This window comes from Mustela nivalis, assembly GCF_964662115.1.
Source record: "Mustela nivalis genome assembly, chromosome: 1".
NCBI classification, from domain to species: domain Eukaryota; kingdom Metazoa; phylum Chordata; class Mammalia; order Carnivora; family Mustelidae; genus Mustela; species Mustela nivalis.
Genome location: NC_139020.1, coordinates 130,117,789 through 130,131,544, shown reverse-complemented (window position 1 = coordinate 130,131,544; position 13,756 = coordinate 130,117,789). Strand labels below are relative to the sequence as shown.

The window sequence follows — 13,756 nt, the reverse complement described above, 5'->3', positions numbered from 1 at the left end:
GGCAAACAACTACTTTGAGTCTCAGTTACCTCACTTGTAAAACAGAGATACTAACTTCAACAGAGTGGTTATGATTAAGTAATAAGATTGGTAGAAGGAACCCAGTAGATGCTAGTTTTCATTCTTCTTTTACCCCATATTTGATGAGTACTTACAATAAGGTGGGGATTACAGAAAACATTTGTAAGCTATATAGAGGAATAACGGTCCCTACTTTGAGATATATTAGAAACAAATAAGTGCAGTGTACTCATATGTCGTGTGTATAGAGAGGGTGAGGTGGATTCTCAAGGGAAGCAGCAACAATTTATTTGTGTAGGTAGAATGGAAAGACTCTCTGGAAGAGATGACACTGCTACACCTTGAAAATGGATGATAGGTCACTGAGTGGACAAGTCCGGGAAGAGAACTGGGTGGACAAAGATATTGAGGCAAGAAAGAGAATACAAGGAAACTTTCTGGATGAAAACAAGCTATTTTTCATCTGACACGTATGAGAAAAGATTGTAAGATATTTTTATATGGGGGAGCATTATGTTGAATCTGAATGAACTAAATGTCTTTTGTTAGAATTTCCGTGCAGTTAGCTGATGGTAGGGAGCAACGTGTGAGGTTAGAGAGGGCCTTTTTCTGTCAGAGCAAAGTCCTTCCTTGCCCACTGGGCTGGTCAGTAAAGATACTGTATTTAAAGAATTGTGAGTAGTAATTCAGTAGGAACCATAGGACAGACAATTGAGAGCAGGAAGAGAGAAGAGATGCAACTTTTGTTTTGTAGTAGACATCCTTCAGAATAATTGAGAATATTTTGGGGGAGGAACTTAGCACTGTTGTTTTCTTAAACATTTTATAATACCAAAGATAAAAACCATAGTCACAGTTTGTTTAGAGTGTGAGCAAGCCCTGTATAAACAAGAGATTCTCTGAAAAGTTCTGAAAGGAAATTCATGCGAGTTGCTTTAAGAGTCACAGTGCCTGAAGCATAACTGACTTGTCCAATACATTTGCATTGGTTGTAGGTGCTGCTTATGCCCATGCAGAGGAGGCTCTCAGGAAATTGGTGGAGCAGTGTAAATTACCATTTCTGCCCACCCCCATGGGAAAGGGTGTCATCCCTGATAACCACCCATACTGTGTGAGCGCTGCCAGATCCAGGTGCGTAGCATGCTAGAGTTTAAAGAACAATGGCTTGGCAGATCTTGGGCTAATTTATTTTGTGACTTTAATGAATCTAGGGGAAGTCCTGTAATGTTATTTTAAGCACACCAGTTTCTTTTTAGAGTTTTCAGCACTCTAAAGATGTTGTCCACTGCCTTCTGACCCTCATGGATTTAGATGGGAAATCTGTAGTCATTTGAATCTCTGCTCCCCTATATGTAATATGTTCTGTGGCTGCTTTCAGGATGTTCCTTTATCTTTGGTTTTCAGTAGTTTGATTAAGTATCTGGGTATGGTTTTCTTTTAGTTTATCCTGTTCTCTGATCTTCTTCAGTCTGTAAAGTAGTATCTTTCACTACATTTATAGTTTTTGGCCATTATTTCCTCAGATTTTTTTTCTACACCAATCTCTTTTTCTTTTCCTGGGATAACGCGAATAGTAGACATTTTGATACTGTCCCATAGGTCCATGAATATCTGTTCAATTCTCTCTCTTTTTTTTCTATCTTTAAGTAGCTTATTAGAATTTCTTTTCTTTTCTTTTTTTTTAAAGATTTATTTATTTATTTATTTTAGAGAGAGTGAGCAGGGAGGAGGGGGAGAGGGAGAGGGAGAGAGAAAATCTTAAGCAGATTCCATGCCTAGTGTGGAACCGGACAGGGGACTTGATCTCATGATCGAGCCAAAATTAAGCACTGGATGCCTAACTGATTGAACCACCCGAGCACCCCTATTAGAAATTTCTTATACAAAATATTCTTTTTATTTTTATTATATTTATCTTTTAATTGAAGTATAGTTGACATACAATGGTGCATTAGTTTCAGGTGTACAACATAGTGATTTGACATCTCTATACTTTATGCTATGTTCTCTGTTTAGTTATTTTCAATACTTTTGTCTTATATTTTATGTTTCTCTGTTGAGAATGTCTATCTTCTCATTTATTTGAAGAGTATTTTTGTTTACTTTATGGAGCATATTATAATAGCTGCTTTAAAGCCTTTGTTTACTAGTTTGAATATCTGGGTCATCACAGAATGGGAGTCTATTCATTTCTTTTGAGAATTGGGCACATCTTTCTGGTTCTTTTGCATATTGAGTATTTTTGGAATATATCCTAGATTGTAAGTATTATGTTTTAAGATTCTAGGTCATATTTACATATCCTGTAGAATGTTGACTTTGTTTTAGCAGGCAGTTAGCCTGGTTAAGTTCAGATTGCAAGGTCTTTCTGTCTTGCTAGAGGCATTAGGTCCAGGATCAGTTCAGCTTCAAAGCCCTTGCTATGTTCCTTCGGGTCTGTGTGCACATGTACAGCCCAAGCATGAGCCCCAGCCATATGCCGATTCATTCCCAGAACTAGAAAGTTCTTTTCTCTTCTCTAGGTTGACCCCCCCCCCAACACCCATCCTTTCTAGGAGTCTCTTGCCGCTGCCTTATAGTACTGCACAAACAGAACTGTCTTTGGGGCAAATAACAGAAAGAAAGGAAGGACAGGAGGAAGGAAGGAGGGAGAGAAGAAAGGAAGAGAGAGAAAGGAAGGAAAGAGAAAAGAAAAGGAAAGAAAAAGAAAAAAGAATACTGGATTTTTCCCATACCCTTCATAGACCACAGGGACCCCTTTTCTGGTTCCTCTTGCCTGAAAAATGATAAATATATATAATATATAATTATTATATTATATTATAGTATATTATTATACAAACATAATTAATATTATATGTTAATTTAAAAAAAAAAGATTCAAGCATAAGGATGTGTAACCCAGGGGCGCCTGGGTGGCTCAGTCAGTTAAGTGTCTGTCTTCAGTTCAGGTCATGATGCTGGGCTCATGGGCCCTGCTAAGAGGAGAGTCTGTTTCTCCTTCTGCCTCTGCCCTCCCCTGACTTGTGTCTGAGCTCTCTTTCTCTTTCTCTCTCTCAGATGAATAAATAAAACATATTAAAAAAAAAAAAAAAGGATGTGCAACCTAATACTTATAAATTATCCAGCAATTGAGAAAAGTTAAAATAAATTTGGTATATATGTTCTGCAAAGTATATAGCCTTCCAAAATTATATTTAAGGGGTGCCTGGCTGGCTCAGTTGGAAGAACATGCAGCTCTTGATCTCAGACTAGTTTGTTTGAGTCCCAAGTTGGATGTAGAGATTACTTAAAAAATGTAAAATAAAACTTAGAAAAAATAAAAATTTTAAGAAGAACCTAATGATGAAGATGGTTGTAATAAGCACAAGTACATGAGACAGTATTATAGCAAATGAGCTCAACTATGTAAAAATACACTTGCGGTGAAAGAAGACTTGATGAAAATATGCTAGGCTATTAATAATAGCTTTTAAGTTGATAGTATTATAGGTTGAAGTTCTTTTTCTTTATGCTTTTTCTATTTTATAGAGAATTATCTACAGAAGACTTACATTTTTTAATGATAAAAAAGTAATAAACAATGAAATAGGTATAGTTTTATAATATTTTTCTTCTTTCATCTTTTAGAATACTATTAAATAGAATGGTTTCATAATTATTTTGGTATGAAAGATCAAATTTACCCTACAAGCTGATTCTGAAGGCTAAAATAAAATAAGCTCCAGACTATTTAACTTTTCCAAGTACTTTAGAAATTAATTTTAGAATAATTCAAATCAGAAATGTAGATATACTTTCTGCATTATAACAGATTTTTTCTTTTTAATAGGGCTTTGCAATTTGCTGATGTAATTGTATTATTTGGTGCCAGATTAAATTGGATTTTGCACTTTGGACTGCCTCCAAGATACCAGCCAGATGTGAAATTTATCCAGGTACTCAGAGCAGAGAAATTTAAAATCAGAGCTATCTGTGATTTATTGTTATCCTCAGCTATTATCAGCTCTGCTTTCTTCTTGGCTTTTGTAGATTTTTATAAATTGTCTAATACAATTACAGGTACCAAAGTAAGCTGCCTTTTCAAGCCTATGAAACATAATATGTTGCTTTGCTTCTAACCAAAAAACCTTTCAAAATCAAGTTTTAAATAGTTTGAAAAGCAAAACTTGCCTCTTCCTCATAGCTCAAGTATATTTAAAGGTACACAAAGGGGTTTAAGTGGAATGGTAGATTAGAACAAAACATTCAGCTTGGTTAGAGATTGGAGATGTCCTTTTAGATGCCAGATCTTTCAAATGACCTTTGATTGGAAATCTCTAAATGCTGCTTTTACCTGTCACCAAACAGAGTGGAATATACTCTGACCTCCCTTTAATGGTTCTTTATATCATTATGATTCTCTTTCTAAGCCACTTTCCTTATTGGTGTAGTATGTACTGCCTGGGTGACACAGTGGGTTAAGCCTCTGCCTTCGGCTTGGGTCATGATCCCGGGGTCCTGGTATTGAGCCGTGCATCAGGCTTCCTGCTTGGTGGGGAGCCTGCTTCTCCCTTGCTCATGTTCTATCTCTTGCTATCTCTCTCTCTCAAATACATACATAAAATCTTTAAAAAACAAAAAAATGAAAGAAGGTGCTGCCTATGTAGTGCAATATGAACCTGTTTTCCCTACAGAAACTGTGTATGGTGTTTGATAACCCAGCTACAATTGCTGTCTTCTCCCCCCCCCCTTTTTTTTAAGATTTTATGTATTTATTTGACAGACAGAGATCACAAGTAGGCAGAGAAGCAGGCAGAGAGAGGAGGAAGCAGGCTCCCTGCTGAGCAGAAAGCCCGACACGGGGCTCGATCCCAGGACCCTGGGATCACAACCTGAGCCGAAGGCAGAGACTTCAACCCACTGAACCATCCAGGTGCCCCTTGCCTTTTACTTTTTAAGTAGTTAGCTTCTAATGGTGCCTCTCCCCCTGGGGCTATGGAAAACTAACACTGCAAATAAACAAGACCTGGGTTTACCTGGAAGATGCTACCACCTCTTTATTACCCCCCACCCAAGTACAGAATAAAGTGTAGCCCCTTTGACGTGGCTAAATCACAAGTCCTTGCACAGCTGTTTTCACTTGCCCACAGCCATTCAGATATAGAGTGTCTGGGTAAATGGTAAGTAATCATGCTTATCCTAGGAGTAGTTCTCAAAAATGTGTCCCTGGACCAGCAGCGTAGCACCATCTGGGAAATCTTTTAGAAAAGCATATTTTTGGTTCCCACTTCAGATCTACTGAGATCAGAAACTCTGAAGTGGACTCTTGCAATCTGTGATTTAACAAACCTACCAGGTGATTCTGATAGCTCACATTTGAGAACCACTCTAAGTAGCAATTCCAGTCTAATTAAGTAGAACCTTTTTATTGATTAGATTCAGAACTATAATTGATCAAGTCAGATGCATTCCTGTTTAATAGAACAATACCCAAATTTACAGAGTTGATATTAAAATGAAAGAAGATGATGAGGTTTCTGTCCTAGCTGTGATATGCATAGTTACGTGGATTTTTGCTTTTATTAAGAAATTTCTGGGGTGCCTGGGTGGCTCAGTTAGTCAACATCTGCCTTTGGCTCAGGTCTTGAGCCCAGGGATCGAGCCCCACCTCAGGCTCTCTGCTCAGCAGGAAGCTTTCTTCTCCCTCCGCCTTGGCCTGCAGCTCCCCCTGCTTGTGCTCTCTCTGGCTTTCTCTCTCTGTCAAAAAATAAATAAAAATCTTAGAAATTTTTTGGGCGCCTAGGTGGCTTAGTTGGTTGGGTGTCCAACTTTTGATACTGGCTCAGGTCTTGATCTTAGGATCATGAATCCAAGCCTTGCACTTGGCTCCATTCTGGGTCTGGAACGTACTTTAAAAAACAAAATTTCCTGAATATAAAATTTTCAGTTCATTTATTCAGCCTTAATTGACCTCTTAAAGACTTTTAAGAATAAGCATGGCTTCTTCTTAAGCTTTTTCTCTTTTTTAGGTTGATATCTGTGCAGAAGAATTGGGGAATAATGTAAAGCCTGCTGTGACTTTGCTAGGAGACACAAATGCTGTCACTAAACAGGTAAGAGCTTTTGCCTAAGTTTTAGTTTGTGGGGATTGGCCTTTAGGGAATAGTTAGTTCCTAAAAATGTTTCAACCTTAGAATCACTTGGTAACACATTTATTAATATCTATTTTAAACAAAATTTATGATAGAAAGCTATTTTTAAATATAACTTTGGAACTCACTAAATCCAACTGCTTGTATATAGATCATTTTTATGTGAGTAAGTTAAGCATTTTTGGAAGGTGATTGAGGACTTAAAGACATTCAGTAGGCAAACAGTGATTTACTAAGTACTATTTAACTGTCTGAAAAATTATAATACAGCTTCCAGAGGAACTGAATTTACAGCCAAGAAATGTCTTTATGTACTGGAAAATTTTAAGTATTTCTTTAGTCAATAAAGAGAATTTTTACTCTTCAAATGGTACTTAGTGACTTGTCCAGATTCTTTTTATTTATACATAATTTATATACTTCACTGTAATAGGAGATAGAATATAGTCACATGTATTACTCGATTTTGGATACAAATTGGTATTGTTAATCATGGTCCTATAATATTATGAAGCATCTTCCAATCACATATTAAAACATCCTGGAGCATGTGGTCTTATCTCAGGAATCCCTGGATATTTGAGGTTGTTGTCCTCCCCGCAAGGAGTCTGTGATTTTTCTCCTAGTGTCAAAGGCTGAGGAGGACATAAAAGCCCCTGCCTGTGAGGTGTGGAGAAGGTAGCATTTCCCCTGTGTTCTATGGAAATCCCAACTTCTGGTGGAAGTCGACACTGACTCAAACTAAAGCTTTCCATTTTGCTATAAAGTTGTTAGCCACCTAGAGGAAAAACAGGATGAGTGACTTGAATGGCAGGATATTATAGCAGTATTGTCTTCTTTAATAAGAGATTGTTGTATTAATATGAGTTAAGTTTATTTTCAAAAAGTAAAAAGTCTGTGGTTTTTTAGCTTTTAGAACAATTTAATAAAACACCATGGCAGTATCCTCCAGAGAGCAGCTGGTGGCAAACTCTGAGAGAAAAAATGAAGAGCAATGAAGCTGCATCCAAGGTAATATGAGAGTCACAGAAACTCAAGAACACTTTTGGTTCATGGCTCAGTTAGCTCTGCCATAATATGACCTATGCATTCCTAAAATCACCACACTATATAAAATCTTACAGTAAAAACCACAGGGTTCACAGGAAAAAGTGTTTAGAGGCACAGCTCTCAAAAATTTTATGAAATACTAAGATAGCAACTTAATAAAAATAGTGGCAGAGGGACACCTGGGTGGCTCAGTTGGTTAAGCGTCTCTTAGTATCGGCGAAGGTCATCATCTCAGGGTCTTGAGATTGAGTCCCCACTCGGGCTCTGCATGCAGTGGGGAGTCTGCTTGAGATTCTTTCTCTCCCTCTGCCCCTCCCCGCCAACTTGCATGCATACATGCATGCCCATGCATTCTCTCTCTCTCTCTCTAAAATATATGAATAAATCTTCAATAAATAAACAAAAATAAAAATGGCAAAGTTTTATACATGATAAATGGTTAAGAAATATATATTTTAATAAATGTGGTTCTTTTTCTTGAAGAAGACTTGAAGTCTCTTGTGGAAGTAGGCGTTAGAAGGATTGCAGCTTGTTGAGTTAGTGTGAAGTGGTAGGAGGAGACCAATCTGACATTGGACAGAAAGTTGTAAGAACCCATATGAATGGTTAGAGCTAACTCTCCTTGGTTTGACCTTGGCACCAAATCACAGTTAAGAGATCTTTTGGAATCTTAAATCTTGGAGCATATTTTTCTACTTTTTAAGATAAAAGTCTGGGCACCTGGGTGGCTCAAGTTAGTTAAGCTCCTGCCTTAGGCTCAGGTCATGATTCTGGAGTCCCAGGATCAAGTACCGCATCGGGCTCCCTGCTCGGCAGGGTGTCTGCTTCTCCCATTGACCTCTCTCCTGTCATGCTCATGCTCATGCTTGCGCTCTCTCTCTCAAATAAATAAATAAAAGTCCTTCAAGCAGGCATGTATAATGGATAGGTGTTTCATCAAAATGGAAAATTTGATCTAATGTACACCCTTCTTTTTCCTTGTTAAAAAAAAATTTTAGCTCGGGGTGCCTGGGTGGCTCAGTGGGTTAAAGCCTCTGCTTTCGGCTCAGGTCATGATCCCAGGGTCCTGGGATCAAGCCCCACATCGGACTCTCTGCTCAGCAGGGAGCCTGCTTCCCTTCCCCTCTCTCTCTGCCTGCCTCTCTGCCTACTTGTGATCTCTGTCTGTCAAATAAATAAGTAATTCTTTAAAAAAATGTTTAAAAAAAAATTTAGCTCTATTGAGGTATAATTGACATATGAGATTGTAAGATATTTAAAAGTACATTGTTTGGGGAGGGTATGTGCCACGGTGAGTGCTGTGAAGTGTGTAAGCCTGATGATTCACAGACCTGTGCCCCTGGGGCAAATAATATATTATATGTTAAGAAAAAAAAAGTACATCATGGTGATTTGATATGCATATACATTGTGGAAGGATTCCCCCCTCCCCATCTAGTTCATTAACACATCCATCACCTCATATTTCTTTTCTTTTTTTTGGTGGAGACCATTTATGGCCCTTTCAGATTAACTTTTGTATCACTACTGGAAATGACTTTGCAACTTTCTCATTTGCACTCATGGCTTTGCCTGATACCTAAAGGTTTTGGAAGTTGAATAATGTGTGGAAATCACCACATCCTCCACTATTAGCAGTGAAATGAACCACTTCTGCAGGATGTGGTAGTTTGTTTAGAGTCTTTGTATATAGGTAGAATTTTTTCTTCGTGAGAGAGGTTGTTCTTGATTTTTTTTCTAATGTTTTGTGTATTCCTATGTATCTTGGTTCAGGTGGGTGCAGTTTTCTGTGGCCATGTAGTGTTTCTCACTGACAGAACCCTGCATAAGCAAATACGAAATTTGAGCTATACTCATATTGTTCCCTAATATGCCAGATGTCTTGGAATAAATTAACATTTTCAAAACTAGCAGAATTATTTATACATGATTCTTTATTTCATTGGAATTTTAATCAGTGGCTGTTTCTATCAAGAGCCAGTCTCGATGCTGTTTTCCCGAATGGTGTGATGATTAATCCCTCTTTTCCCTAGGAATCATATTAGTTTAAGATGAAAGGAACTCGCCTCTCTTCCTGGTGCAGGAGTATAGGCAGGAGCCTCATCCATCTGACATATAATTTCCAGCAGGCCAGAATAGTGCAGGTGAAGAGGCAGTGCTGGGAGCACATGGGGCTGTTGCTGCTGAAGCCTCACCTGGCTTTCTCTCCACTCTAGAAGGCATATGGCTAGACAAAGGTACTCACCTTGCTCCATTCAGAGACTCTTTGGAATAGAGGGTGAAGCATATCCCCTTACTCTCCAGAGCATGTGGAGAAGAACCAGATTTTCAGATTTTCTGAAATCCTGACTTCCTTTTCATTTTAAGTTTAAGGGCATATTTCAGATTAAAATACTCTAGAGTAAAATTTTTACTTTTTCTAATGCAGTGTTTCCCTAAAAGTACTCATATAAGACTATTCAGTTTTGTTTAACCCAATGTTTCCAGCTATTTTTACTGTAGGACTTGTCTGACTCTAGTATGCTAATGTGCCTGGTGGGTGTCCAGGAAGAAAGCTATTCTCTGGTTTATTTTTATCCAAAATTGGGTCTGTGGGTCCCCTTTTCCTTAGCATGTCCCACAGGCCTGTTAACAGATCCATTAGCTTCTCAGGGTGGCCATTTGGGAACCTCATAGCTCGTTCTTGTTGCCTATTTCCAAATAAGTTGGATAGTAGCTTATTGACATTGCTCATTTTTCACTGTATCTCAATCTAATTTGATTATATTTCCCTCAAATGCTTTAGGAATTAGCTTCCCAAAAATCTCTGCCTATGAATTATTACACCGTATTCTACCATGTTCAAGAACAACTACCCAGAGACTGTTTTGTGGTAAGTGAAGGAGCAAATACTATGGATATTGGACGCACTGTGATTCAGAACTACCTTCCTCGTCACAGGTGAGGCTTCCTGTGAAGAAATTATAATGTGTTAAATTGGAAGCTATAGTAGTGTAGGTTCATAAAACATTTGAGAATTACATGTGTTCAGTGTATAAGGACATATTTCCTAAAAGTATTTTTTAGGTAAGATTTGGTGGAGTTTTTATGCTTGATATGTCTTCATGATCATGTGATAATTTGTATATTTAGTGTTCCAAGGATAGTCTTCCAAGCAATTATGAGAGACTTTTCCACCCATTCTGCTTATCCTTGCCTAATTGGTTCCTCACAGTTTAAAAGCTTTATATTAAAGACAGAATGTTTTTATTGCTCTTTATCTTACATGTGTATATGACTCGATTTGTGCCACCTCCACCATCAGCATGCCCCAGAGGGTTTCATTTTAGCTTTGTTCCCCAACAGGCTTGATGCTGGTACTTTTGGAACAATGGGAATTGGTTTGGGATTTGCCATTGCAGCTGCTATAGTGGCTAAAGATAGGAACCCAGGGCAGCGTGTCATCTGTGTGGAAGGAGACAGTGCATTTGGGTTTTCTGGCATGGAAGTGGAAACCATATGCAGGTAAATCAGCATTTCTTTCTCCAAAAGATAAAAAAAATTACACATAAAGACTCACTCACCTAACAAATGTTTACCAGGTGTTCACCATGTGCCAAGGGCCCTTGTACATAGCTCCGTGCTGTGTCCCAAGAATACTGGCATGAAGTAACCTTGGTGCCTTTCTCATCCAGGATAGTGTATTCATGGCCCTTGACTACATACCCAAACCTGCAAAACTGTGAGAGGTGGTTCTGAGATCACTGCAGAAAGTTTTGGTCTGAGAAAAGCTTGTTTTCTGCAGGGAGACAGCAGAGCTTTGTGGTTAAGAGTGCAGCCTCTGGATCATATGGCCTGGATTTAAATACTCACTTGACTACATCAGAGCCAAGTGATGTGGGTGATGGGGGTTAAGTTCCTTAACTAAGCTTTAGTCTCCTCCAAAATAGGAAGAGGAGTAGTAATATTTCCTACCTTAGAGGACAGTTGTGAGTAACAAATGAGGTAATCTCAGTAAAACTTGAGATGCCTGCTCACTCAGTGTGAGCTGCTCAGATTATGCTTCTCATTATGAGGATTCATGGCGAGACTCATGAGCTGTTGTAGATCCTACTCTGTAAGTATGGGGATTTTTTTTCTCCCTAGTTATTTAAACTGTGGTAAAGTCATTCTATATTCTTAGCCTGGCCTCTTATTAGAGCTCGTGTGTAAATTATGTTTTGGGGCCTTTCAAAGCTTTGGCATACAACACTTTAAAGATCAGAGGGAAAGTATATGCTTATTAGAGCGTCTGTATTGACAGCCAGGTGATATACACCAACAAGATGGGTTATGGGAAAGCTGGCCTTCTAGAGCCTTCTAGAGCTTGAGCATGGAGAGCAAGTAGTTACCACAATCCCGTTATGTAACAGTGTGCAGTTTTGTTTGGTTTTTTAACACGGGGTCTCAGAAATTATTTATTTGCTGTAGAAAATAAAGCCCATCTTTTGCCATTCATTAGTAAAGTTTAGTCATCCTTTTTTTGTCTTTATAATACTGCTTAGCTCATTATTAAGTATTCTCTTTTTCTCTATTTGTTAAACCATATAATGTTTTTTTAATTTTGAGTGAAGTGGTTTGAGAGAAGAGAATGTATGCTAGTCATTTGTATACTTCCCCCAGCATCTAGCAAGTGCTGGTTATCTATGAGGAGTTCAGTAAATAGAAAGATATTTTTCAAATAGTACTGCTGGGCACCATCTAGAAGTGGTGCTTCAGAGAATATTAAATATGGAAAGTGTCATTCTTATTAACACCTCGATCTGTGAAAACTAAGTTCAGAAAAGCTGTGTGAAGTCCACAGGTTCGGAGAGGTAGAACCAAGTGTGCCAACCTCTGATCTCCATCCTTTCTGCAACTCCATGTTTCTGTTAATGACTTGAGGTTCCTTATTAGGATAACAAATACTTAATTTTTAGCATTACCCTAACATAACAAAGCAAGCTTATGGAAAACTACTCATTTATTAGTTAAAATTTCAGCCTGAAGAAAAGAAACTGCTCTAGAACGAAGAATGACTTCCTTGATATTTTGCTTTCAATTTTAGGTACAACTTGCCCATTGTACTTTTGGTGGTGAATAATAATGGAATTTACCAAGGTTTTGATGCAGATTCTTGGAAGGAAATGTTAAAATTTGGAGATGCTACTGCAGTGTAAGTAACCCAGAATAATGTGTATTTAATTTCTCTCATCTATTTTAATTTCTCTAAAGGGTCTGCTGTATTGGAATGTGCTTCTGTGGTATGAGTATTGTTTACTTATATTGTCAGCCCCTCTAAAGAGCGGGAACCCTGTCTCCTCTTTGTACAACCATTCATAATGGAGTGCTTCATTTTTTTTTTCAAATTTTTACTTAAATTCTAGTTAGTTAACATATAGTGTAATATTGATTTTAGGAGTAGAATTTAGTGATTCATCACTTACATGTAATACCCAGTGCATGAGGGCACCTGGGTGGCTAAGTCATTAAGCATCTGCCTTCAGCTCAGGTCATGATCCTATGGTCATGGGTTTGAGCCCCACGTCAGGCTCGCTGCTCTGCAGGAAGCCTGCTTCTCCCTCTCCCCCTGCTTGTGTTTCTTCTCTCGCTGTGCCTCTCTCTGCCAAATAAATAAAATCTTTAAAAAATAACAACTAAAAATACCCAGTGCATGATAGGGTGCTTCAGTAAATAATTTATGATCAGTGAGCCACTAAAGACTTGGTGTTTGATTAAGTTTGATGTCTAAGCTTTGTTAATGATAGGGCTTATTGCAAAATGTCCTTGGCCCTTCTACTACTACTACCCTGTGGTGGAAATGAATGTTAACATTTATGACCCAGAGGTCTTCCTTCTTTTTATTACTTAACAAACTCTTAATTATCTCATGGTAGAGTCAAAGTGAGACAGTGTTGGGGTACCTGGGTGGCTCAGTCATTAAGTGTCTGCCTTCAGCTCAGGTCATGATCCTGGGATCCTGGGATCGAGCTCCACATCAGGCTCCCTGTTTGACAGGAAGCCTGCTTCTCCCTCTTCCACTACCCCTGCTTGTGTTCCCTCTCTTGCTGTCTCTCTCTTTGTCAAATAAGTAAATAAAATCTTAAAAAAAAAAAAAGTGAAACAGTTGCTTAGCTGACCATGGGGTATGAGATGTGAATTTGCTCAGCCTGGGGGTGGAGCAGCATATGAGTATGTTTGCTTATGCCTCACTGACTTCATTTCTCATTTTGCTGTTATATGCTGTATTGTAGTAACCATTCCTTTTTTCTTCTTTTTCTTTTGGTAGTTGATGGCATAGCTCACACTGTTCAGTATAGTATCCAGTAGCCATGTGTGGCTATTTAAATTAAATGAAAAAGTCAGTTCCTTATTTTAACTAGTCACATTTCAAGTGCTCACAGCACTTGATCACTAGTGGCTATGATATTGGATAGCACAGATATAAATATAAAACTTATCTATCATCACAAAAAGTCCTATTGGACATTGCTGTATAGACAATAAAAAATATATGGGAACTTTAGGGGAACCCGGGTGGCTTAGTTAGTTGG

The 13,756-nt window shown here is 38.2% G+C and overlaps 1 protein-coding gene across 7 annotated transcripts in view; it reads left to right on the top strand.

Annotated features, from left to right (window-relative positions):
• HACL1 (2-hydroxyacyl-CoA lyase 1) overlaps nucleotides 1-13,756 on the top strand; it is a 39,429-nt gene that overhangs the window by 14,584 nt on the left and 11,089 nt on the right. For all 7 annotated transcript variants that reach the window (XM_082684587.1, XM_082684590.1, XM_082684591.1 and 4 more), the window contains 7 exons: nucleotides 1,017-1,152; nucleotides 3,854-3,959; nucleotides 6,033-6,116; nucleotides 7,065-7,166; nucleotides 9,991-10,145; nucleotides 10,551-10,709; nucleotides 12,271-12,378. In XM_082684587.1, coding sequence (XP_082540713.1) covers nucleotides 1,017-1,152; nucleotides 3,854-3,959; nucleotides 6,033-6,116; nucleotides 7,065-7,166; nucleotides 9,991-10,145; nucleotides 10,551-10,709; nucleotides 12,271-12,378 — 850 coding nt within the window. The remainder of the gene's footprint in view (nucleotides 1-1,016; nucleotides 1,153-3,853; nucleotides 3,960-6,032; nucleotides 6,117-7,064; nucleotides 7,167-9,990; nucleotides 10,146-10,550; nucleotides 10,710-12,270; nucleotides 12,379-13,756) is intronic.